The sequence below is a fragment of the Rhyacophila brunnea genome, unplaced genomic scaffold (assembly GCF_057557595.1).
Source record: "Rhyacophila brunnea isolate RB1 unplaced genomic scaffold, BYU_Rbru_1.0 scaffold_1, whole genome shotgun sequence".
Lineage (NCBI taxonomy): Eukaryota > Metazoa > Arthropoda > Insecta > Trichoptera > Rhyacophilidae > Rhyacophila > Rhyacophila brunnea.
Window position 1 is genome coordinate 38,395,462 of NW_028232751.1, and position 26,061 is coordinate 38,421,522.

Sequence of the window (26,061 nt, forward strand, 5' to 3'; positions counted from 1 at the left end):
GGTTTAAAAATAAATAAATGTAAAAAATCTTAACACCACTGCACATTTATGTACTGAAATATGACTATATTCTAAAACATTAGAGCGAGAGGTTTAAAAGAATACTATTTTACGTAATAAAAATACTTTATGCAGTCATCAAATGTTTAAAATAAATATAACGGATAATAAGGCTTCAAAATTATATAAATAGATTATCTACAACGTTTAAGGTATGTCCAGGATCATGCTTAGAAAATAGAAAAAAGCTCCATTTTGACCCACGCTGAACACGTCCGCCCTTAATAAGTGAATACGTATTTTAATATGAAAAATAAAATTGCGAGTTCCTGTGGTGAACAATTTTCTCTCCTTTGTATTATAAAATATAACAAACACGGATATCCATAAATTGTTCAGTGGTAGAATGCTCGCCTACCACGCGGGCGTCCCGCGTTCGATTCCCGGCAAATGCAACTTTTTTGTATTTTATTATTAGTATTTTAGTATTTCTTAAGTAATTTATATTAATTGTATTTAATTATTAAAATGTATTTTAATTCATCAAGACCTGCTTAGACTAAACAATTATGTTTACTGCTGTAGATGAAAATGTCTTGCTAATGTAGAAGTATTTTTATAAATAAAAACGCACAAACTTTTTTGACTGTTATCTAATTTCATCCAGCAGTGGATTGACCCCGGCTGATGATGATGATGATCTAAAATGACTTGGATTTAGGGTTTTATTTAATTTTAAAAAGTAACAAACACTATCTACATTAGTGGTCAGTAACCTTTTGAGAGACTGGGTAAAAAAATCAATTTTGGAAAAAATATTTGGTTAGTGGGTAAATGCTGAGTACCTACCTCCGCTACATGGAAGTACTTTGGAATGTGGATATGTGTCTTCAATGGCTCTCTGACATATACATGTTCCAATGTACTTCTGTGTAGCGGAGGTACTCAGCATCAGGCCACTGATGTTTATATACTGTTTTTTTTGTGGATGGATCTAAATGGAAGTATGGAAGTTATTTGTATTATGTTGTTTCATTATTTAATAATTATACTGTTGGAATGTATGACAATTTCATCCCAACTATAATATTAGTATTATCTAAACCTATGTAATTATTTCCGTCTAAGTAAGCTTTCTATAATTTCACGAGACGTGTCTGATAGCTGTTAAAGTATAATTAGTAGACCAACAGGTCGATTATTGGCCATAGATTGAAAATCTGTCAATTTGTATATATATATTGTCAAAAACAATATAAAGTTGGTTTAGATTAGAATGAAAAAACAGTTTAGTTGTCACTGTAGTTGCTCACTTCACGATTTTCCCATTAAATAATCCCACTCCTCTATTCAATAGAAAATTGGAATTATTACCAGCTGGCCCTTTCCCATATTATATGTATATTATGTTTTCTCCCACAACTCATTATGTCATCAATAATTTGTTATTACATCGAGAATACTACGCCGAAAGGGCATAAGTGATTGTACAGAAGTGCAATTTTAAATATGTAGGCCGTAGAGCAGCGGTGGTAAATACGTGGTACGCGTGCCCAACTTGGCACGCCGAAAGTTTTCGACAGCACGCCAAAAAAATAATTCCTTATATTTTTTTAATAACTATAAACGTTTATAGTGGGAAAATATAAAATCAAAGCAATTATTGATTTGCAATCTAATCCTATTTGGGCTGAAAAATTTGTAAATATCTGAATTATTGAAGAATTGGAATGTCATCGGCTGTCTCAAATTGATGAATCGGAATGCCGAATTGAAAACATAATATTAAAAACATGGAAAAGCATGTCTGATACTTATATCTGTTAAAAAACTAGCAATCGTTGTTGGCCATTTTTTCTTCCACGTACTCATGTGATAATATTTTTCGGTACTGTTCGGTATATTGAATCATGTACATTTAAAGTTTAAACGCTAGAAGTAGGTTTACCAAGGAAGATTCGGCAGCATGTATTCATTTGCAATCAACGACACATCACCCTGATAAACATGAAACAAAAAACCTCAAACAAAAATTAGTTTGTTATTAAATGTTTTTATATTTCCTCATTTTCTTTCATTTTATGCGTATCATTTTTCTTATATATTCAATAAGCAATATAGTTACCAATGTACCTAATTGTTTTTTTGTGTATTCAAGAATTAATATGATTTAGATTATAATATCATGTACACCTACAAAGTAATGGCTCGCGCCACGAATTACAAGAAAACGGCTAATTTTGGCACGCCGATGAAATCCTATTTGCCATCCCTGCCGTAGGGGAAGGTAAGAGTTTTTTTTTTGTTTTCGGTAAATGCAGCGTCTAATAAGAACAGCCAATAAGCCCACATACAATATGGTCAAGATCTAACCAAAAATACGTCCATATTCCATGTGAAATTTCACGCGTTTTTTTTTTAAACTGCTAAATAAAACGCTAACCAAAAAAATAATTGCAACATCGTCACGATATTTATCCTGCTGACGTACTTGTGGGACGCTGCTGATGACATTATAAACAATCGAACCCCATAAATGACTCGTTTCCACCAAACTGTCCCCCTTACGACATGTTCACGTAATAGCCTCGGTATTATATAAATTCAAATGTAATAATGTATTTGATAAAGTTTATGTACTACGTGAGAAGTGAGAACACTTGTCATATTAGATCACTTGTATGTGATAAATAGCAAGTATGTATAGATGAATTTTATTTACAGTGCAGCAAGAATTGTATGTTGTGCATACGTTTGGGAATCAACATCTTACTTACATCAACAACTAGATATATTTATACCAGAAGACATGGCCATTTGATTTTATAATTTTTATGTTAGTTTTTTGCTATAGACTTATAGAGATTCCACTTAATTCAACGTCATGGCCATTTAGTTAATGTTATTGTGCAGGGTGGCCAGACTTGGGAGATGTCAATATGTGATATTTTCAGTGGGAGCCAATTTTTCAGTATTATGATTAATGGCATTTCTGCTAACAATAAAACGTGTTTATTTACAATTCATTCGATATTATCGCAAACACGATTTTGAGGTTTTCGTCCTATGATTATTATTTTGGCAATTGTGGAACCTGCAGGACTATTCTAACATATCACTTAATTTAAAAAAATCGATGTGTGTACTTATGTACGCGCGTTAGAAGTTATACTTATTTGACGTAACAAAACAAAAATAAGAAAACAAAAAAAAATATATTATAAAAAAGTAAATTTTATAAAAATTTTATATTATTATACTATCTAACTGGTAAATTTATAAATTACATAGATACTTACCTATAAATAAGTAACAATTTAAATAAGCATAGGTACCTACCTAAATCCGTATGGTATTGATTGGTATTACTTTGGGAGAGTGTCACATTATGCGCAATTACATAATAAGTAGGTACCTAGGTACATCTACTTAATACTTCATGCTATACCTAGGTATATTCAGAAATCATAAAAGTTATAAGTACCTACTTATGCCAATAATAAATTATACAGGTTTGGGCAATCGCCGTATGATCTACTGTTCTATATTCTATAAGCACATGGCTGTTCAATTATGTATTAACCATTTAGGTAGATTGGTACATAAATACATAAGTAAGTAATATTTACTAATTCGTTTAATAACTGATTTTACTATCATAATAATAAATTGTGTTGCATCGACACGCGCAACTTCCGTCCCACGCCAAATGCGTTACATCGGCGAGTGCAATTTTGTCACACGCCAAAAATACTCTGATCTGTTTTCCCAAACGCGCCAAAAGAAGTATAACTTAAAAAATCAATAAAAAAGAAATATGATATGTCGTATTCAGGCAGTTAATTAACCCGGAAGGTCAACTGTCAGGCGTGATATTTTTATCACGGTCGCCCATAAACGTTAACCGCGAGCCGTCAAGTGTCGTTGAATAACACAGTTAACAAGTCTTACTTGATTCCAAATGCATTGTATTAGAATCTTCAATTAGACCTTTTTTATCCTTTTTGTACACAGTAATTTATTTAAAAATATGCCACAATAAATACACTTTTTTGTTTTATGAAGAAGAAAATCAAGATTTTAAAGTTCCCATAACAGTTTAAGGGCCCGCTGAAGAGCCCGCCGTTCAAATATAATTTAGTATAAAAAGGACCTCGGCGTCGTAACTACGTCAATTTAAATCGATCTTTTCGCAAAAATCACTAATCATCGGAGATTTTATTTCAAGAAATATTATTATTATTACTGATAATTTCTGCCGCGCGGAGAATTATTATTATTTTATGAACACCTGCGAGATGAAGCCGATCAGAAAACAGGGCTGTCAAAATAATATTAAGCATTCATATTTTTTAAATGTTAATTTCATCATGGTTTTTAATCAAACCTGTGCAAGTACGTACTGATAACTTGGGTGGATTTTGTAGCAAACATACTATTGATATATATATACGGGTATATTTTTATTATAACCCAATTCAAATTGAACATAGGTTGATACTCAAATACTATTATAGTATGTTTATGATTTCGAGAAAATAATACGATGGTATAATTAATCCATATCAATTATTTGAAAACATTACATTCGCACTTTGCACAAAATTACAAACACATTCGAAGTTTGCCGCACACGTACAGACCACGTGATATTTGTTTACGCAAAATCGTCGCTTTTCAAAATGGCGAATTTGATTACCAGATTTTACTGCGATGAATCAGTATGTTCCTTTTTGTCTTTTTTTATTCGTAGGTTTGTTTACTATGTACACCGAGAAATTTCCATTTATAAACTCGGAAACGATTTTTACAGAAGAGTTTTGGAATATAATGCAACCAAAACTGGAAAAAATTCTATCATGGGTGTTGACTTCCTGAATTAGCTAACCCCAGGTCCATGCCACTACGTGAACCACAGTGGATATTAAGCCATTTCCACACTGGCAACAAGTTGCTGGCAACCTCATTAAATTTTACGATACTTACCATAATTGCTTAAGAAATTTTACAATAATTATCGTAAAATCTAACGAGGTTGCCAGCAAATTAACTTGTTGCCAGTGTGGACCCGGCATTAGATGCACAAAACTTAAATAATATATATTATAAATAAAAATTTAAAATTATAAATATATATTATGATTTATGTCTTCGACAGCCCTGATGAAATGAATGTGAAATATGAGTCGGATCAGTCACAGAGCAAATTTATTAACACAAACAACTTTGACACGACCTTTTTATATTAACTAGTAGACCAGATATTATGGACCACATGTTAAAAAATCATATTTTCAATTCTCAAGGCCAATTCTGTAGAACGTCCTCTTAAGTCGACAATTACAGCTGGAGCACGACTCTGTAAATGTATAGCATGCACACGATTTGAAATAATATTCTCATATTATTGTCATATCATAGATATAGATTATTACCAATGATTACGTAAATATGGGGCATTCGAGTGCAGTGGCGTACTCAGGATTTAATATTGGGGGGAGCCCAAGGAGGAGAATGTAAATTAGTCCCATAGGCTCTTTTTCTTCTTCATATAATTATTTTTACATATTTTCACAATTAATACAACGGCGGAATATTTGTACAGTTTCTCCTAGTTTTTAATTGGAGGCATAGTGGAGGTAACCGTTGAGCGTCAGCGACTGGCGGATTGGAAGTAACCAACAGCGACCATGCTGGACATGTGCGCCTAGTATGCTAAAACATACTCAAATAATATCGGCTGTGCTTCCCGCTTGGTCTAGAGCAGTGGTTCTCATGTGCGACCCTGGTGGCCGCATGCGTATGTATACTGTGAAAGAGCCAGTTGACAGATGTAAACTTAGAAGCAGCCATGCGGCTCGCATTAGAAAAAAGGAGTATTGAGGAATTTCCATTTACATTATTTTTAAATAAATACATATTTAGGTGCTAAAACGTTCAAATGTCTTTTATTAAATGGATCCATTTTTTTAGTAAATATAATTTAGCTTTAATTTTTTCAATCACAACAAAAGTGAAATTTGGTGCGGCCACCAGACGTTTCCATAGAACTGTTAATGTCAACTGTGCGGCTACTGTTAAATTTCACGTGAGAACTACTGGTCTAGACTCTAGAGTTACAATATTTATGCCGAATTCCACTGAAAAAAATGTTCTTTTGATTTACACCACCACCGACTGTAGTGGGTGTAGTCCGTTCTTGTCGCCGCATGTTTATCGTCGATTTTTCGTTTTTTTAATATTGAGGTTCCAAAATATTAATTGAAAATGGACAAAAAAAAGTCTTATTGCATTTAACTTATAGGTACACAAACCTACTCAACACAACACAGCCTAATTTCTCGTTTATCAGTATTTTGTCTATTGCACTCGGTGTACCTACACCATGGCCCCTATATCCTGAAACGGGCCCTCAAGCTAGGATATTTGGCGGGCCCCCTACCTACCGCTAAGATTAAAGGGAGTGTGAAACACTACATTAACGTTTTTCGAATTGTGTTTTAGTTAAAATTAAGGGCAGATACTTATATAGTGAATTATTAGCGATTTTTAATACAGCTACTTTAATAATGAGCTGTCGAGTATCGACACATAATAATCAGAACATATATTGCACAATTATATAATTTTAAATGTTCATGGCCATGAAGTATAGCACCGCAGGCGACTTTTTTTTACTATTAAAGCTAATTTATGATATGTGTGTATATCTCACTTATCTGGTCAACCCGACACGCCGGGCCCCCCATAGCCCGAGCCGTCAGCTCTCCCCAGCCATGACCTACACCACTCCGGAATTCGGGTGGACACCAAGAATTTTTTGTGTTAGACATTAAAATCTATGAAATTGTTCTAAAAAGGGTGCTGGAGTTTTATTTTTCATCATCGTTCATCATTTTAGTTAGTTAGTTAGTATAGTTTATTGGCTTGCAAATGTTTGGGGGGTGCCAGGGCCCCTTGCCACCCCACCCTGGGTGCGCCACTGTTCGAGTGTCTCGAAAACCTTTATCGGCACATTGGGGCGATTAGCATTATCAATCGAAACAATTAGTTTCATACGAACACAAATTCTATATACAACCAAATGGAGGGAAAATAGCATTCAGGACTGTTTATAAAAGAAAAGTAACCATAAGCCTTAGTAGCATACACTTTAAAATAAATGATATCTCACGTATTGACATAATATGTATATTATTTCACAAATAAATGTCCATGCTATATTTATATTATAAATTAACTTAATGTTTTCCAAACTGGGGACAGGGGATCTCTTCGATGTGAGTTAAGTCGTTTCAAAAATGGAAATAATTTGTAATTTTATAATTGTAATTAAACAGTGTCGTACCCGTAATGAAATTTCTTGTCGTAGTACTTCTCATAATGTAAAAATATATTTTTATATGTAGATAATATATGACCACCTCCCCCTTTATTTTAATGTTATCAATGATATAATGATAACATTAAAATAAAGGAGAGGGGGGTGGGAGTCGAAAACCGATATGCCGTAACCTATTCGCAGCAAATTAAGATTTTCGATTGTATATTATTTCGTACACATCAATTAACGCGTTACCTATTTCAATACGAAGCAATTGTCATTTTCTACGAACAGTTTACCATATTGCACTAACTTTACTAGCACTACGATCGTAAATTATGGTATAGTAAAACTATTCGTATGACTATAGTGGGCTTGAAAAAAATATATAATAAGTATAGGTATTTTCCCATCTCACCGAGAAAGTATCTACTGATAAAGTAAGAGTACCGAGTAAATTGTAGATAATAATATGTTAATAAGTAACATTAAAATAAAACAAAGAGAATTTTAGTTTATAACGAGATTCGCGAAATCGAAAAGTTTCAAGTACATACCTACATGCACATGATTCTCACGCTTGTAGAATTAATCTACTGAAGTACCTACGCTCGACAAGTAATCATAAACTTTGAGCTCTTGTAAGTACATATTATAGTCCACCCAGTGCAAGCAAAATTTTGTAAAAAATGTCGTTGGAAAACATTAAAAACAAGCTAAGACCCAAGATAACCTACCACAGCGGAATCGCTACAATAACGCAGGACTCCTCAACCGCTGTCGCGAATGGCTACTCAATACGTCACGAAAAAATATTAAACGCAGATATTATTCTATAACACTAATTACAAATTTCCCCACTATGGCGTAGTTGCTTGAGAGCTTGTTACTGCGTGGGTGCGGGTTCGATCCCGCGTCTGGCAAAAAGTACATGTTCGTTCACTGTGTGATTTTCAAGAGCATAAAAGAATGGTTGGGAAAATGGCTAACAACAATTCTATTCAATTTTAGTGATTTATTCAAATATGCGTGCGGCACTCACTTCCATCATTTCGGATCTCACTCCTATCAAGCAAATAAAAATCACAGAAATAGAAAAATTAACTTCCACATTACTAAGAAAGTTCTATGAGGCAATGGTAAGTATTTATATCAGTGTAATCCAAAGCGTGCGCCGCGGTGCCATTGGGCGCCATGAGCTATCTCCAGGGGCGCCGTAAGCTTTTCTAAATAAACACACCGAAAAAATAATGTGCCCTCGTGTTACAAATATACAAATAAATTCTTTTTTGTTTCGTGTATGACACCAGAAGACTCCATACTTCTTAACTATAAAGAACCAACCAAACGCTTGAGCGATACTAAATTGTGGTAAAATAATATCGTTTATTTTAGATTTGACCAATAAGCTGTAGGTTTCGATTAAAGTTTTAGAAAATATCTGACACTTGTTGTCTACTTGTAATGGGTGTCCGTGGCCACCGGGGTGTACAATTAATAGTAGTTATGGGATCATAAGAAAGCTTATTTTTACATGCGCTAATATAGGTAAGTGCCGTAGCAATAATAAACACTAAACTTGGAGCAGATACGGGTTAAGGTTAAATGGAGAAGGTAAGAACAAGAAACCTGCATCTATAAACGAGTGAGAACTTTGACTTAAATGGTAAACGACAAAACCTGTGAGCAAATTTTTTTCTGATCGGACGAAATAACACCACTTCAATGCAGTTTGGAGTAAAAAAAATAAGGTGGCGGTCGGTGGTGCTTAGCAATGAAAAAATATTGAGACCCCTTAAAACAAAGTACAAATAAATGAGTGAGAATTTTGACTTAAATGGTTGAACGACAAAACCTGTGGGCATATTTTTTTCTGATCGGACGAAATAACACCACTCTACGTGTCAGTCAAAATAAACCACTTCAATGCAGTTTGGAGTAAAAAAAAATAAGGTGGCGGTCGGTGGTGCTTAACAATGAAAAAATATTGAGACCCCTTATAACAAAGTACAATTCTGATTATTGTGAACTGTTTAGTCTGCATTTTACATATTATTTTATTCGTACGGGAACTTTTGTTTGGGACGCATATAAATAAATGCATGTAAATACCATATAAATAAATGCATGTAAATATACCCACCGATCGTAATATTCCGTTTGGCCAGGTTCTGCAATATGGTAAACAGCAGGTTCTGCCCACGCCGACACATTTTGTACGGTCGCTAACAGAAGCATTAAATCAGTGTCTGCCAAACTGTGTGCCGCAAAAGTCTCAGGGTGTGCCGCGAAGGAAGAAGCCTCAAAACTGTTAATTATTTTAAATAATGCCTATTCATTTAAATTGTTCTCAATTTTAAATAAATTCAACATCTACATATTCAAATAAATATTTGTCACGTCCGTACATAGTGGTCGTGGTAGACGCGATACAAGGCTACTGTTGAATCCGAGAGCATTAATTTGCTAATGCAAAGAATGAACTCGAAAATGTATGGTCCTTGCAAATCGATGAAAGTACTGACATTAGCAATAAAGCTCATTTTTTTTGTTGTGAATTGGAGTAAAGAACGACGGGAGAAGATGTATTTAACCTGGTAAAAAAAACGTCGAATTGAGAGAGATTCGGTGACAAACTTGTGTTAGCGTTTGCACTGATGGTGTTCCTTCACGGCGAAGTTTTCGTGTCAAAGACACTGCCTGGTCAGCTCTTGAAGACGATGGACAACGTTACTAAGTGGTGAATTACATAAAATCAAATTCCCTCCGTTGCAGACTTTTTTGCATCACTGTGTGAAAATATGAATTCTGATTTTAAGTGTTTGCAGCTTCATACTGAAGTACGTTGGCTCTCAAAATGAAAAGTACTATCAAGTTATGGACCAGAAAAGTTAAAAACTTAGAGGCTAATTGCTTCCCAGGTGTAGACGCTTCCTCAAAAAAAAATGCCAGTAGTGCAGAGGACATTAGAACTCCTTTCTGCATCATTTTCCAAGTATTTTCTATCACTTGATTATCAAATGTACCAGCCAGTCATCAATCCATTCGCAAGATTCGACGGTACACATCTGACACTAACAAAGGAGGAAATTTTAATAGTCCTAAAAAATGACCCTGTGCACAAAGCCTCATTTTCTGAGCTAGAGTTCTCAGCATTTTGAATATCGCTTCGGAGTCAATATCCTCAATTGTCTACAACAGCAATTAAATAACTGTTACAGTTTTGATCGTCGTATCTTTGGGAATATGGTTTTTCACCGCTCGTGGAAATGAAATCAAAAAAACGGTTACAGATGGTAGACAAGGAGTTACGTGTTTGTTTATCTAATTTAGAGCCAAGTTTTGACAGAATTCTTTCTAAAAATCAATTGCATCCTTCTCATTAATACAATTATTACCACCTATGTACATATTATGTTGATAAAATATTTAAAAAAAAAATATGTTATCTACAGTACGATTTCCATTATTTATATTAATAAGGTACATTTCCTTTTTTATTTGGTGTGCCACGGAACAAATCCTATTCACCAGTGTGCCGTGAGGTAAAAAAGTTTGGTATTAAATTGAACACGTGAATATGTGAATTGAATTTTGGATAAATTGGCCATCATTTTTAGAACCACAGATTTGCGTCTCAACAATACGAAAAATCAGATTATTTTTACCGTTAAAAGTCGTATGTCTAACTGGACTAGACAAATGATAAAATATTGGGTATGTGTCAATATTGTGTCTAGTTGGACATTATACAGAACAGTGATGAAAATAAATTTACAATGATTATAAAAAGTGTTGTAAATTAATTATAGGGTGTATTAAATTGAATTATTATTTTTCGTTATAGCTTAACTCTCGTAGAGTTTTTAGTTGTTATGCATAAGCATGGTCATCAAAGCCAAAGTATACTTACCAGAAACCTTACAAATTACCATAATTGGGAGCTAACATCCAGTATACTCTATCAATCGGTGAGCAACGTGCAGCAATTGCATTTGACTATCTAATTATAATTTTATTACATATTATGTATGTTTATTCTTTAAATTGATTAGGGAGTTGTTAAAATAAAAAAAATATGTATATTAACGAGTGCAAAGGGAAGATGGAATTAATAAAATAGTAGTGGCTAGGGGTGAAGATAGGCGGTTAAGATTTGACATAAATAGTGCACACTAAACTTTGTCAGTCATATAACTATATGTATTTGTTTTAATTGAACTAAGAATACAAATTGCAAATGGTGCTGGTTAGTTTTTTAAAATCAAAAAAACCCTGCCTACATCAAACTATAATGGTTTAGGTTAGCTATGGGCAATCCGACTAAAATAGTGTACATTTTTTCAGATATACTTTTTGTTTTCGTTGAATTAATAATACATATTACAGGTGGCGTTGCGTTAGTTTTTTTTAAGCCTAAACCAAACTAAAATCTAAATATCAAAACTTAAAATCTAATATAGATAAAAAATCTTTTATCTATAAAATATGTAAAATTCTGTATGATTTATTAATGGCATATAATATAAAATAACCAAATATTATTTGATTATTATTTATCATGACTTGGTTTACGTAGGGTTTAATTGAATTTTAAAATCTGTAGTCTTAGTTCAATGAAAACAAATATGTATGACTGGCAAAAATTAGTGTGCACTATTTGTGTCGGATCTTAACATCCTACCTCCAACCTTCGCCGCTGTAAAATGGGTATGTTGATTATTGGAAAATCGCATCACTAGATTCCTAAATCGTCTGCATTTTTTCAAATATATTTCTGACTTAGACGTAGTTCCTCTTAAACTAAAATATTGCGTTTGATGACAAAAAATAATTTAGACAGTGCAGTTCGTACCTACACACAAACTACATCACGCGATGATTGAATGGGGTTAGGTGGATAGCGGGTATACCGCAAGACTTGTGCAAGACCAAAGTACTAGGTTAAAAATGGCTGTGCACTTCATCATTTCACCGATTGCACGTAGGGCACACTGCGCGTACTCCGTGACTTGCTTTTCCCTCCACCACCCGCCACGTCTCCACACTCGTTATGCAGGCGTATACCGTGGCGTAAAGAACGATAGGCGCTCTTCAAATTTGTGCCGAAAGTGTCCCAGGAGCAACTTCCCAAGACCTAGGTTGGCGTCCACTAGAGTGTGCATGATCCCTACTTTGATATAATGTATTCCGATCAATTGTCAATGAGAAAAGACCTTCTCGCTCGCCGTAAAATGCTGCAAACTTTTAAAAGCTGAGAAATTTTCCCTGTCCCAACTGAGGGTCGGACCGACTTAAGAAGCTCTTCCCTTTCAACCGACATATGGGACACTTCCAGAGGATGTGATCGGCATCCTGCAATTCGCTACATAAGCAAGTCGGAGATTCTAATTGGCCAAGCTGACAGAGCTTGGAGGCAAAATAACCGTGCCCGGTTAAGAACTGAGAAGTCCAATGGTCTGGAGTCAATCTGGTTATCTCCATACCCCACTTTATATTAGGAAAAAATAAATACGTGTGTCTGCGCTTGGAAGAAGTGGTCCATCGCCCCTGCCACGCACGCAATGCGGTGTCATACGCCAGGTAGCGTACAATAACTTTTCGAGCGCACCGGTTCATGGATCCAAGACCTGAAGGCGGCGATATAAAGATACCGCCAACCTCCGCCCCCAGACCTCAGAGTAAGGCGGTCGTGGCACCACGGACTTGAATGTGCAGGTCTAACGGAAGCACTCCAGAAAGGACAGACAGGCAACGCGTCGGTAGAAGTCGTCTTATAAGCCTTAGTGAGGGCAAGTAATGCTGAGCGTTGACCGCTGAGAAGAATTTTTCGGATAGACAATAACTTACATCTATGATACCACGTGCTGGCGGCATATCCAGCGATACTCATTAAGATTGCATCGTAAGCTATTTTAAGAGATCTGAAATTAAGACCCCAATTACTTCCAGTGAGCCAGGAGACCCGATGGTAAACTGCTTTTGCTGTAGCCACCGATGTCTTAGCGTGGTGCAGAAATGATAATTTGTCATCCAGTAAAATGCCTAGATATGTAACCTTATCTTTGACTTTAACTAAAGTACTACCCATACGGATGGTGGGCGATCTTGAACTGAGGTTGGCTGCACCCTTGAGAAGGATGGATTCCGTTTTATGCAGAGCAAAAGTAAGTTTGTTAGTAAAACCCCAGGTCATTATATTTTCGAATGTGGATGAGACTGGTCTCACCTATGTATTGAATGCAGGAAAGGTGGTTTCTAGAGTTGGGTCGAAATATGTCTATAAACAAGCATATGGAGAAAGAGATGTGACAACTATCATGGTAGGTTGCATTTGCGCAAATGGATTGAGCATTCCACCGATGGTAATTTTTGAGGGAAAGCGGTTGACTGATCGATCGCCTTAAAGAATCTCCATTCCGAACTGCTATTATTAAATTATCCCCTGGCCTAAAGGATGGATAAATAATGAATTATTTTTAGAATGGTTCAAACATTTCATAAATAACATCCCACCAGCCCTGCCCGGCCAATCATATTGCCCATATGACAGATCTTTTACAACCGTTGGATGTCGGCGTTCAGGTATAAGCCGTTAAAAGATGCTTGGCAGAAAGAATTAAATACATTTTTAAATATGAATCTCGGAGAAAAGCCTTCACTTCCTTTTTAGCAGGAGCCTTTCGCTAAGCTTTTCAACCATCTATTATAACAGCAAGTTTTTCAAAATGCGGAATTTTCCCATTAAACAAAAACGCTATCACTGATGATGCCATACTTCCATCTACAGTTTTGAATCATCCAGCACCATCACCTTCAGAATCTCCCCCTGTATCTTCGACGCGATCTTCTCCTTCCACACGGGAAATATTGACTATACCCCATTCGAACAAAATGAAGACCCCAAGAGCTGATCCTTCAGCAAAAGTGTTGACGCCAAAACAAGTGCGCGAAAAAAATGTGTGAAAAAAGTTAAGAAAAGTGGTTCAAGTTCTAAGTGTAATTCCAACATAATATGTGGAGAGTGAAAGGATAAGGCCACATAGGTAGGTGCCATGCTTGGTGTCTACGTGTTAGGTGACATATCCTAGAGAACGGACGCACACTACTATCGCAATGGCCACAGTGCACGCTTCGCGCCTTGCTCTTTGATTATCAGTCACCCAGTGAGTCTCCCGGCGAACAAACGTGTTGGCTAATTTTATTGTCACCTAGTGATTTTGCACGATGGAGGATGTTCTTACACGTAAAATATATAATATTATATAAGGGGTTATTATAGAGAATAGAGAATTTGTGTCACTTTAAAGAAAATAACTGTAGAAAGTTGTAAGAACATTTCTTCAGTATGACAAACGTCAAACACCGTATATTTTGAGGTTATGAATAATGACATACAGCCGTAGTGTGACCATGACGTGACGAAAAAATATTGCGAGACAGAGAGATGCAAAATAATTTACCGTTACAAGTTGTTTCTTGGGTGTTAGAACATCTGAAATGCGTAACAACCTTTTGTAATGTCTCTTTTAATTTGCCCAACAATAAGTCAAATGTTTCCTGGTTCATCCTCAAATAACAAAAAAAGTTTTCATCGTATTTCCGATTTTTTTTTTGATAAGTTGAAACTCTCCAAGAGCACTTTGAGATGAATTGACATTGTGCACCCAACAAGTTCAAATTTGAGACTTTCGAAATTTTAAACTTAAATTCTCTGTGAGACGTAAGCTTTCTGGTTAGATTTGAGAGTGACATCGTTGTTGACTTGAGCGCTCCCAAATGTCAAATGAATTTGTACCTTAGCACGTAGCGTGCAATGTGGCAGTAGTGTTTTTAGTAGACAAGTATAGCACTATCGAAGTACCTACCTATGTGGCCGAAGCCTAAGGGCATATTTTCAGAAATATTTTGAAAAAAAAATGGCAGAATGGATTCAATGTTTATTTTGTAAAATTTGGTATCATTGCCAAAAGGTTGTAAATAGTCTATATTTTATGTGCAGTAATTTTGTAAAATTTGGTATCATTGCCAAAAGGTTGTAAATAGTCTATATTTTGTGTGCAGTCACTGTGAAGAATCAGATTGATTTTTTTTTTTTGTGTAACCTGTTTTTTGTATTTTTTTTTTGTATCAATACCAATGTAACAGTTATACACTTTTTCTGCCATATTTTTGCTGATTTTGTGTTAAAATATTCAATATAAACTGTATTACGGAGTAAAGGTCATAGTATCACGGAGTTTCACGGAGTAAGTACTATTTTTAATTTTTAATTACTTATCTCTCCAATGGTTAATTTTAATAATTTTGTCTTTTCTGTACTTATTGTAAATTTTGCCATCAATCAAATTGTAATAAAAAAAATGTATAATTATCCGTTTTTTTGTTTGAAAACCCCTTAGTATTACGGAATAAGCACAGTTTACCGGGTTTACCCTATTGCAACTAAACATATACGTAATATTTCTCAAATATAACCAAGTGAACTGGTTATCGCTTTTGAGTAAAAGTTCACTGAATCGATGATTGACAAAATGAATTAAATAAGCTGTTTATATAAACTATTTTTTATGAGAAATAGGCGAGCTGACTAGCTTAGATGGGTGTGGTCATTGACAAAAAATCTTATATTCGTAGACCATTTTCAAAAAGTTTGTAAGCTTTGCAACTGATTTCAAACATAATTGATATAGCCAAAATTTTAACATATGTTGAAATTTAATCATCCAAGCATTGGGAAAACAGTTATAATGGCAAGTTTGACACCCACGGTGGTCGCGCGGCTTAAGCGTTGGACTATAAAGCCGTGGGTGCCAGGTTCAAATCCTGGGTCTGGCAAGTACACATATTGTTTTTCAATTTGTGTGTGTCAGGGTATGGACCTAATAGGTTGAGCAAGTGGCTAACATCCATTTCTCGTAAAAAACAAAATCTGTCAATACAAACCTCCACTCTGTGGAGGCCCATATGATCCTATCAGAATCGGACATGGTTTAAAAAAAAAAACACAATCAGTGTTTTAATGACATAAACAAAATACAACATTTTTTTGGAATTTAATAAATACTAATAGTGTTGATAATAATATTATGTTGTAAAATAGAATTTATTCTAAGTAATGCTGTATTCGTTAAAAAATATATAAAAATGAAAAACTAGCAGGTACTTTTTTTTTTTTTTTTTTTTTGTGATTTTACCGAGGCTTTGACTGCGACTCGCTGTCATATCGCCTCTTCTCTTCTAGAAGGGGATCCTTCGATCAGGTCCTCACTCCTATTCTGTTAAATGGCTTTATAATTATTTTGTCTAGCTCTTCCGTCTTTCTTTCTTTCTTCTTTAGACGCCAGTGTTTTATGCACCAGAATCGCTCTCCTCCGTGTCCATCCCTTCTGTATTTTCGATACATCGTGTAATCATTGAATTTCAGATAGTCTAATTCAGACCTCAGCCAAGTCTCTGAGATTAATGCTATTGAAATTTTTTGTCTTATTAAGTAGAGTTCTATATCATCCTTTTTTTGCTTCATACTTCTGGCATTCCATTGTAAAATCCTAATTTGTTTTTTATTATCCATTTTGCTCCAGAACCTCCCCTAGAATTTCCTTTAAGTGTCCTTCTTTGAATTGTTTGCATACCCAGTCCACTGCTTTAATTATTAGTTGTTTAATGATCTGCTGCCAGTCTCCCCCTTTCAGCAAGACTTTTATAATTTCTCCCATCGCGTTAACCTCTGTCTTCCCTTTTGAATTTTTCTTATTTTTTGTAGGCTTTACGCTACTACCTGTAGATATTATTGTTGAGCCTGAAGCTTCTACCACCGCTTCTTCTTTCTTTTTGTTTTCCTTAGTTTTTTGAATTGTTTCGCTTTCATCTCTTCCTACGATTTTTTTTTGTTTTAATATGTCAGCATAGCTATTATTTAACATTTTTTTTTTTGCTTCCTTGAAAGGTATGTTCATTTTTTTCATTGCTTCTTTGCAATTCTTTTCCTCTTGCCACTTTGGGCATTTTTGGCTGTTTGCCGCGTGGTTACCTTTGCAATTGATGCACGTAATTTCCTCATTTTTTTCGCAGGTTTTGTGGTTTTCACCACACTTAGGGCACGTTTCTACTGTACGTCCGCAATTGTTCGCGATATGCCCATATCGCCAGCATTTGTAGCATTGCATAACCCTGAATACATACGGTTCTACAGCAAAAGAGACTCCATATATGTAAATTGTTCTCGGCAATATTTTCTCCCCAAATTTAATACTGACTGACGAGGTCTTTGTCAGCTCTCCTGTATCACCTTTTCTTGTCAACCTCTTAAGGTTGATTACTTTTGCATCACTTTTGATTTCCATTTGCAGTTCTTGGAGGTCCATATCAATATCGACTTTTCTTATTACTCCATAAGAGCAGGAGTCATTCTCTTTGGTCACAAAACCGAGATCTTTGAGTTCTCCAGCTTGTTTCACTTTATCTGCTTCTTTTTCGTCTTCTACTTGGATGTACGTCTTTAAATTTTTATTGTAAATTTTCTGTACTTTTACTCCTGCCTTATGCAGCATCTGCGCTATTTTCAATTTTAATGGAATTTTACTTCCCGTCGCTATCATGACGATGTTTTGGTTTCCCTTTGGAGTGACCCCAGAGTCTCTTCTGGGTTTTTTTCCAGAGGTCACCGTCTGCCATTCTTCTTCTTTTTCTCCAACCACTTCCTCTTCATCATCGTTTCTTTTCTTCTTCGTTTTTTTGGTTTCATTCACTTCCATCGTGGTGTTTTCCATTTTATTGCTTTTGCCGTTCACGCGGTCTTGGAATTCGCGCAACAGTGTGAACAAAAAACAGTGTGGACAACCCCTCGCTTCACAGCGTTTGACGCACTCCCCGCACAAAGTGCACTATCCGTGCAACAATAAATATTTTTCACTTTTTCTCAAGCACTGGCACTGATTGTCAAAATCACATGGGACCACACATGTTGAGTTTATTGTCAAATTCATTTACAAACAATATTATTTTTGTTGTATCCCGTATTTATAACCGTTCGCGAGTAACCAGGCGAATTGCGTCCCGAATCCGCAAGCGAAGTTGTACAACCTCACTCCACCGCTGTTGGCTTCCGCAGGTACTTTTTATTGAAACTGTTTATAAATTGATAAAACTCGGAATTCGTGCTGTATCTTTACTAAGTGTTACTTTTATTTTGTCCTAGGTTTAACTAATATAAACTTGTAGTATTACAACACTTAATGACGATTCCATAACGTTTTATTGCAGCTTAATTATTAGTAATATAGAAAATAATATATTCTGTATACTATGTATAGGTATTATTGCACTGAAAGATAGCTACCTTTTTTAGGTTTTGTCATAATTTACGTATGACATATTGTTATGATTTATTGCGACTGTTCATCTAAAATGATGATTCATTGAATAAAACATTTGTTATGTAATAAAATATACTACAGGGCATCATTTCTATCACAGTTCTAACGTCCTGGTAAATCTCGGGCGAAGACACAAAGGTGTGATGTTTACCACTGATGAATCTGCAATTTGTAATTAATTACTTGGGAGATTGTTTAATCATTAGTTTTAATATCCACTTTCTCATCTCAAATACTTGTGGTCTGTCTCTGCAGGTTTATATCGACATCTTTGCTTTTTTATTTATTTATTCATTCAATTGCACTGACCTTGGTTATTTTGAAAATTACTATAAATATTTACAGTTTGTTTACGATTTGGTAAGTATGTAATTCGCATATCGGATATTTTTTGTCATAGTGTACAAGTGCACCTGTGAGTTTTAGCATTACATTATGTCGATTTCAATCATTCAAAGAGTATATTATTATGAGTGATCAGAGACATGTCCCTCTGGTGAAAAGAGACATTCACTGTAAGCGGTATTAAAAGTCCCAGGGTCAATTCACAAAGACTAGAATCTTCAAATATCTTGCACCTGCGAGGATGAAGTCTGGCGACGTCGCTACAACCATGAGCATCAGACGCGTGAGAGATCCAACGCCTGCGATGGGCCTGTAGTGACACGGATCAAGCACGGACGATGCGCCTTACGTTTAATGGACCAGAATAAAAACGATTCACGGGAAGACCACGATGTCGGTGGTTTAATGATATATGATATGTATATATAATGATATATGAATGAATATGACTCAACTGGAAGAGATCGGAAAACCGATGAGAGTGAATTGGTCTACTGGTGGCCAAGATCCACAGCGGGCCGTATAAGGCTACCCCAAAAAAAAATCATGATCCATTACTACAAATCCGACAGATGTTAAAAACGGTACCGAAATGATTTAACATATTCGTATAATATATACCGATGTCTTATTATTACTATCTTATAACGTCATCTTCGTATATTATACATTAATCCGGTTAAACAAAGTATGTGCATGTTTCTACGGTGCAGATACTCCATTTTTTAAATGTATTATTTATATTTGGTGACATATTTACAAAACAAATAAAAATATTTGTCATATCATTACATTTCATTTGCTGAAGTACCGAATTAAATTATACGAGGTAATTTAATATGACTGATCCCTATATTATAATATTGGGGAGCTATTTGAAACCCATGAAAAAGATTTCAATATTACATTCTAGTCGCGTGGATGACAACATTCATCTTGTGAGAATTGTGAAAACTTAATAATAAAGACGTTATCCTTCGTGACAGTATGGAAACTATGATGCTAGATTACCATCACTTAGCTTAGCTTAGGGCAATCTCTCTCTGTCATTCTTTATGAGGCATTCATTACCCAAAAGTTCCCTAGCTCAATGAGCTTTGATGAAAATTCAAAGAAACCGAATTATTAAAATAACCACAATGTTCGATATGATGTCGATCATGATTTTAGATATTGGCTAATAAAATGGGGAAATGGCGATCTTACCATTAATCACGGAATTGTGAAAGACATTTTGGTATTTAATGAATCTTTAATACAGGAGAAATTTTATGATAAACTCTTCTCTAACGGTGTTACCAATATCTTCGAAACGCCATCACGAAACGTACTTTTGAAGTTAACAACGTAAATAAAGAAGCTTTTGTCATTTTTTACGATGAAAAAGCATTTAACGTAAGTTGACGTAAATCTAGGGAATATTGGAAAAATTATTGGGGAAATTCGATTCGATTTTTACCATAAGTATGTATGTATACATGTTTTTTGGGCTAATATACTCGTAGTTTTAAATATTTTAATAACATTAAACAATAATAATAAAAATTGAGATATCAAGGAGTGCCTTTCTTAAAATGAGACGCCTCGTTACCAATCGAGAGCTTCACATGGATGCGAGACTGTGTATGGTTCGCTGTTATGGTCTCCCAATCCTCTATGGGATGGGGGGGGATATGGACGCTTAATCAGAAGATGCCACGGAGAGTTGATGCTTTCGAAACTTGTAGACTGAAAGGGTGAAAAATGTTGACGTCCTCAAACTAATGGGAAAGGACCGAGAAGTTCGGCATAGTATCATATCATATATAGGACAACAATGTATAATATTCCCGAGCTCATTACCCAACGAAATATCAACGTCCAACGTAGCAGAGGATGACACGCGATCGTGGTTTAAGGACGGGTGCAACTCCACCGAACTGTTCAGAACAAAGATCATCATGACGGTGGCCGACCCCTGATAGGGCATGTCACGAGAAGAAGATAATTATGTAAGAATAACATGTATAGGTATATTATTTTCGCACATCCTTAGATGGTCTTTACTAATTACTACCTAAATCAGAGGTGATTTTAATACTGGAAAGCAATTGATTCCGCATAATAAAAAGAGCCGGAAATTGCATGCAATACAATTCAAAATATACATATTTTCGGTTCGGTGACACCTACCAGCTGCTTCTGAGTTTAAAGTAGCATAAGTGAGAAACGTCAAGCGAATAGGATTTCATGCATGACTTTAAAACAAATCCATGTTTCTTTAAATACACCACATTCAACAAAATTTGCCTTTGTGGTCGGCAGGTCGGGTGGTACGATGGTCCAACAGCTGGTTAAACCAAATTAAGCATCTCTTCCCTTTCGGAGCACATTTTCGGCCATTCCCAAAGGATGTAGTTTGCATTCTATAATTCTCCGCCACGTGGACGCGCGACAGTGAAAGTTTTCGGAAGACAATAAAGTGAAATACAGTAAACTGGAACGAAATCGTAGATATCACTTGCGTGATGGAGCGTGATAATATTATGTTGAAAGCATGGCAGCTGTGCCGTATATAGAAATTTAGTAATCGAACAAGTTACAGTAAATCCTCGAGTATGCAGTCCTTCGGCTATCCTTATTATAGATTACCTGGTTTGCACTATAATCATCGGTTTTATAATATGGTTATGAGAACAATGTATGATTAAACAAATCATGAAAGGTCAAAATCTGCAATGAAGTGGGGTTGGTTATTCTGAAAGTGAAACAGGTGTATTATTATTTTTTGGCTTTCAGAATCTGGAATAGTTTTATCACAATTATACCGGATAATTGGGGTTGTACCTACCTACTATGCGATATGTTTCTTTTCCAAATATATAATATGCGGATGATATCCACTCTCGATTTTTATGTCTCACTATTAGATCAGGGTCTATGCCAGTGGTTCTCATGCGGCCACCTGAGGATTTTGCTGCGGCCACCAGCGCTTTACAGAATAATATTTAAAGCCATTTTAATATTACCACGGTTGAAAAATTTTGGTCGAAGTTATACGTTGACCAAGAATCAAGTCAATACTCAATTCAAAGAATTGAAGACAATTGCTTTATTAATATTGTCGATTTTTTTTACTACTGTATACTGTGAACGTGCATTCAGTGTAATGCACCTCATAGAAAACAAATATCGAAACCAGTTGAAGAATTTCCAGTTGCATTATTTTTAAATAAATATATATGTACCTATTAAAATGTTCAAATGTCTTTTATTAAAATGGACTAGTCTATAAATAAATTGATCCATTTTTTTAGTAAATAAAATTTAGCTTTAATTTTTTCAACCACAACAAAGGTGAAATATGGTGCGGCTACCAGACGTTTCCATAGAACTGTAAATGTCAATTGTGCGGCCACAGTTAAATTTCACTTAGGGCTTGCGCAGACAGAGCGCGGTCAGGCGGTCTGCGTTCCGCGTTCGGAGTTCGGCGTTCTTTGTACTGTATGGACTTCATACTGTATGGGTACACAGCCGGCGGTCAGACCGCGCCGGTCAATTGGAACGCTAGAGTTCTTGAGTTCTATGCCCGGAATTACAAAGAACGCCGTACCTCCCGTCCAGTCCCGTCATAGGAATTTGAGCAGTCACACAACATAGAGCGAAACCACACGGGGGAGTGAGTACGCAACAGCGGTGCTTTCTCACTTCCACTCGCAGTCGGAATATAGCGGTCTCGCATTATGCAGCGCTTGTGTCAGTACAACGTTTGTAAACAAATGGAAAGCTTATTGTTGACCGCCACCTGTCTGCTGTCCCTGAACGCTAGCGGTCAACGGTCGGTTGAACGCAGAACTCCGACCGCTCTCTGTCTGCGCAAGCCCTTATACATAATATAACAGAGTCATCCACGGTGAAGCTACAAATTTCATCCTAGATTCCAAATTTCGCGCCTCTGATAACACATTTACACATACGAAGGACGTGGGGTGGGGGGCGGAGATGGCAAAAATAAACGACATTGCAGTTACATTTGACAGGCCTGAATGGAGGCAGATGTCAGATGAGGCCAAGGCCCAGGAATCAGCAAGTCTATTCCAACATATCACTTAACTCAATAAAAAAAAGTGATAATTATAATAATATAATATTGTATTCTGACAGTTAATAGTCGAGTATTTTTAACACTATCTTCCATGACCACGTTAACCACAAGCCGTTAAATATTGTTGATTAAAACAGTTAACACGTCGTACTTGATTCCAAATTCATCCGATTAGAATATGAAATTGGTATTTTTCATTCAATTGGAGATTCTAAGCGGATGCATTTGGAATCAAGTGAGACGTGTTTTAACTGTGCTAACAATTATTGTAGATAGCCGCCTTGTGTATGTGAATTACTCTGAATGGTATTCGTGTTATTTTGGAGCAATAAAAATAACAGAAACGTATCACCGCGTTAACTATTTAAAATAGCCCTGTTGCAGGAGTTAGGACTGTATCGCGAGGAAGAACAGGGAATTAAGTACACCGTTAAGGGCGCATACATACAGTACTGCAGTTGTAGCGCGTCGACGCAGGTTTTACTTGATTCCAAATGCATTCGATTAGAATCTCCAGTTGGATAAAAAAACATCTAATTTGAGATTCAAATATAATATATTTGGAATCAAGTAAGACCTGCGTTGACGCGCTGCAACTGCCGTAAGTCGTGTCTCCAAATAAAAAGTAGAGACATCTTCGTCCCTGCCCATGTGTGGTAACGACTACGTCCCGGTTTGGCCGCGTTCGTCCCGGAAAGCAATTCGCGGCCCAGGATCCGATCCTACATAAATAATGCGGCTTGAAACATTACAATATGTGTTACTTGGGAATTCCGAATAGAAACATCTTATAAATAATAATATGTAAAACCATGAACTTTCGGTTTTGGGAGGAGAAAATGTGTTCAATGTAACAGTGGCGCTTGTGTGATTTTTAGTAATTTTTGATAAAAATTATTGGTGAGAAATTCAAGTGAAAAATATCAATTAAAACGTTATCTATGCTATGAAGTAATATTAATAAAATTAGTTATTACAGAAATGCATCAGTAGCCTGATGCTGAGGACCTGAGGATTGTGCAAATGACGCGAAGCGAACGAAATATAATTTGTCATATAAATTCAACATGCGTCCTTTTTATGTTACGTTTATTATTATATTCGTAATAATAATGGTATAGTCATTGACATGGTTTCTTTTTTAAGTACATACGTAAAGTTTTTTAGTCATCTTTACACGATTTAAGAATATTTTCATCCGACGCCATGACAAACCGAATCGACGTGCGGACACCTCGACTATCGCTCTCCGAATGGCAACGCGGCCGAAATTTCGTTCCACATACAGTTGAAAATTATTTGCCGTTTCACTTATGTACGCTCTTAATATTTATACCGTAACAAGTAGCCACCCATCCAACAAGATCCGCGCGCAATGTTACTTAACTTCAGTGATCGGACGTGAAACGTCAGGCGCTCGGATGGTAACATTCTGCGTTACATTTGAAATTTGTGCACAGAATTTTATTGTAATAGTCACGGCGAGCAGTAAAATATATACATGTTAAAATATCTGAATAATATACGTTTATTTAAACTAACGACGGGATCTAGAATTGACAAAAAACACTAATTTCAGATTTGAAAATTTTATCGTGTATTTATCATGAGGTCCTCCAATTAACCCTATCAATTATTCTAAATTGTCGTTTTCTAATTCGTTACCTCAAGTAGGTATACATACAGGGAACATTGATAGCTCCACCTAAGGATTCTAAGCCTACCTCCTATACGACACATCGAATTGCTCAATATTACCTACTCTATTTGCCAGTTCATTGTCGTTCACACATGATCTAACCTAGCTAGCACAGTTTCCTAATCTTAATTGATTGAACTGCAATGCAATTTATACAGATCGTAGAACGCAGTATTGTAAATTCTCTTTAAATTATTGCTCTCTTATTGGGTCGTAGATACGACGCACACATAGCAAAATACACTATTTAGATAAACAAGAATGAAACATAACATAATGTGTGACTTCATATTAGTTAGTATACTACTGCTTAGATTCAGAATGAGATGAAAAGAGTTGTTAACACCAGGTTTTTTCAACTTTCTTTCAACAGTTCATCAATGTAGGGTTTTGCTCCTATGCAATTAATATTAAATATTTGTCTCTACTTAGCCTAGTAATCCTTACTATCTGGTACATACAAGCAATCTTTTTTTTAATTTTGACGTTTTTCGGAGTGAAAGATGTGAATATTCATACATTGTGAACCTATAAGGAAAGTGGTATATTTAACAGAAAGATCAAAAATTGTATAAGCACGCATTGGAACTTTTTTTGTAAGCCTGTTTGAAAATGACGATGCTCTAGACCAGGGGTTCCCAACCCCGTGCCCGCGGGCACCATGGCGCCCGCGGAACGATTCGTATGAGCCCGCCACTATTCGACAGACAGAATTTTCACGCTAGCCTGACACACGCAGAAAACCCGAAGTGAACGAACGCCACGAACTGAGCCGATGAACGCCGAAGCACGCGACAGTTAGCTAGGAGACATCTTCGTCTGACGAAACACGAATTAGGAGTTTTGATATTCCTTATATATAGTTCTAAAATGAGTGGACCGAGTAAAAGACAACGAACCTATAATTTTAACACTGACTGGGAGGTATCATATTGTTTCTTTAATGTGAAAAATAAATGCCTCTGTTTGTTGTGTGGTAGTAGTATTGCAGTGCCGAAAAAACATAATGTTGAACGACACTTTCAGACAATTCATGCCACTTTTGATGTGAATTATCCACTTAAATCTGAAGTAAGAAAGAAAAAAATATGTCAACTAAAATCAAGTCTAACTGCACAACAGACTGTTTTCACTAGACATGTGGAAAATTCTAAAAAGACCACCATTGCTTCTTTCAAAATTTCTCACATGCTCGCAAAAATGAAGAAACCTTTCATTGATGGTGAGTTGT

The 26,061-nt window shown here is 35.7% G+C and overlaps 1 protein-coding gene across 3 annotated transcripts in view; it reads right to left on the minus strand.

Moving 5' to 3' along the window:
* LOC147079751 (uncharacterized) overlaps nucleotides 1-26,061 on the minus strand; it is a 134,155-nt gene that overhangs the window by 24,662 nt on the left and 83,432 nt on the right. The window contains exon 3 of one of the 3 annotated variants that reach the window (XM_085943933.1): nucleotides 9,468-9,632. The exons of the other annotated variants lie outside the window; for them this stretch is intronic. Coding sequence (XP_085800059.1) covers nucleotides 9,468-9,562 — 95 coding nt within the window. The 5' untranslated portion in view covers nucleotides 9,563-9,632. The remainder of the gene's footprint in view (nucleotides 1-9,467; nucleotides 9,633-26,061) is intronic. 3 annotated transcript variants of the gene reach the window in all.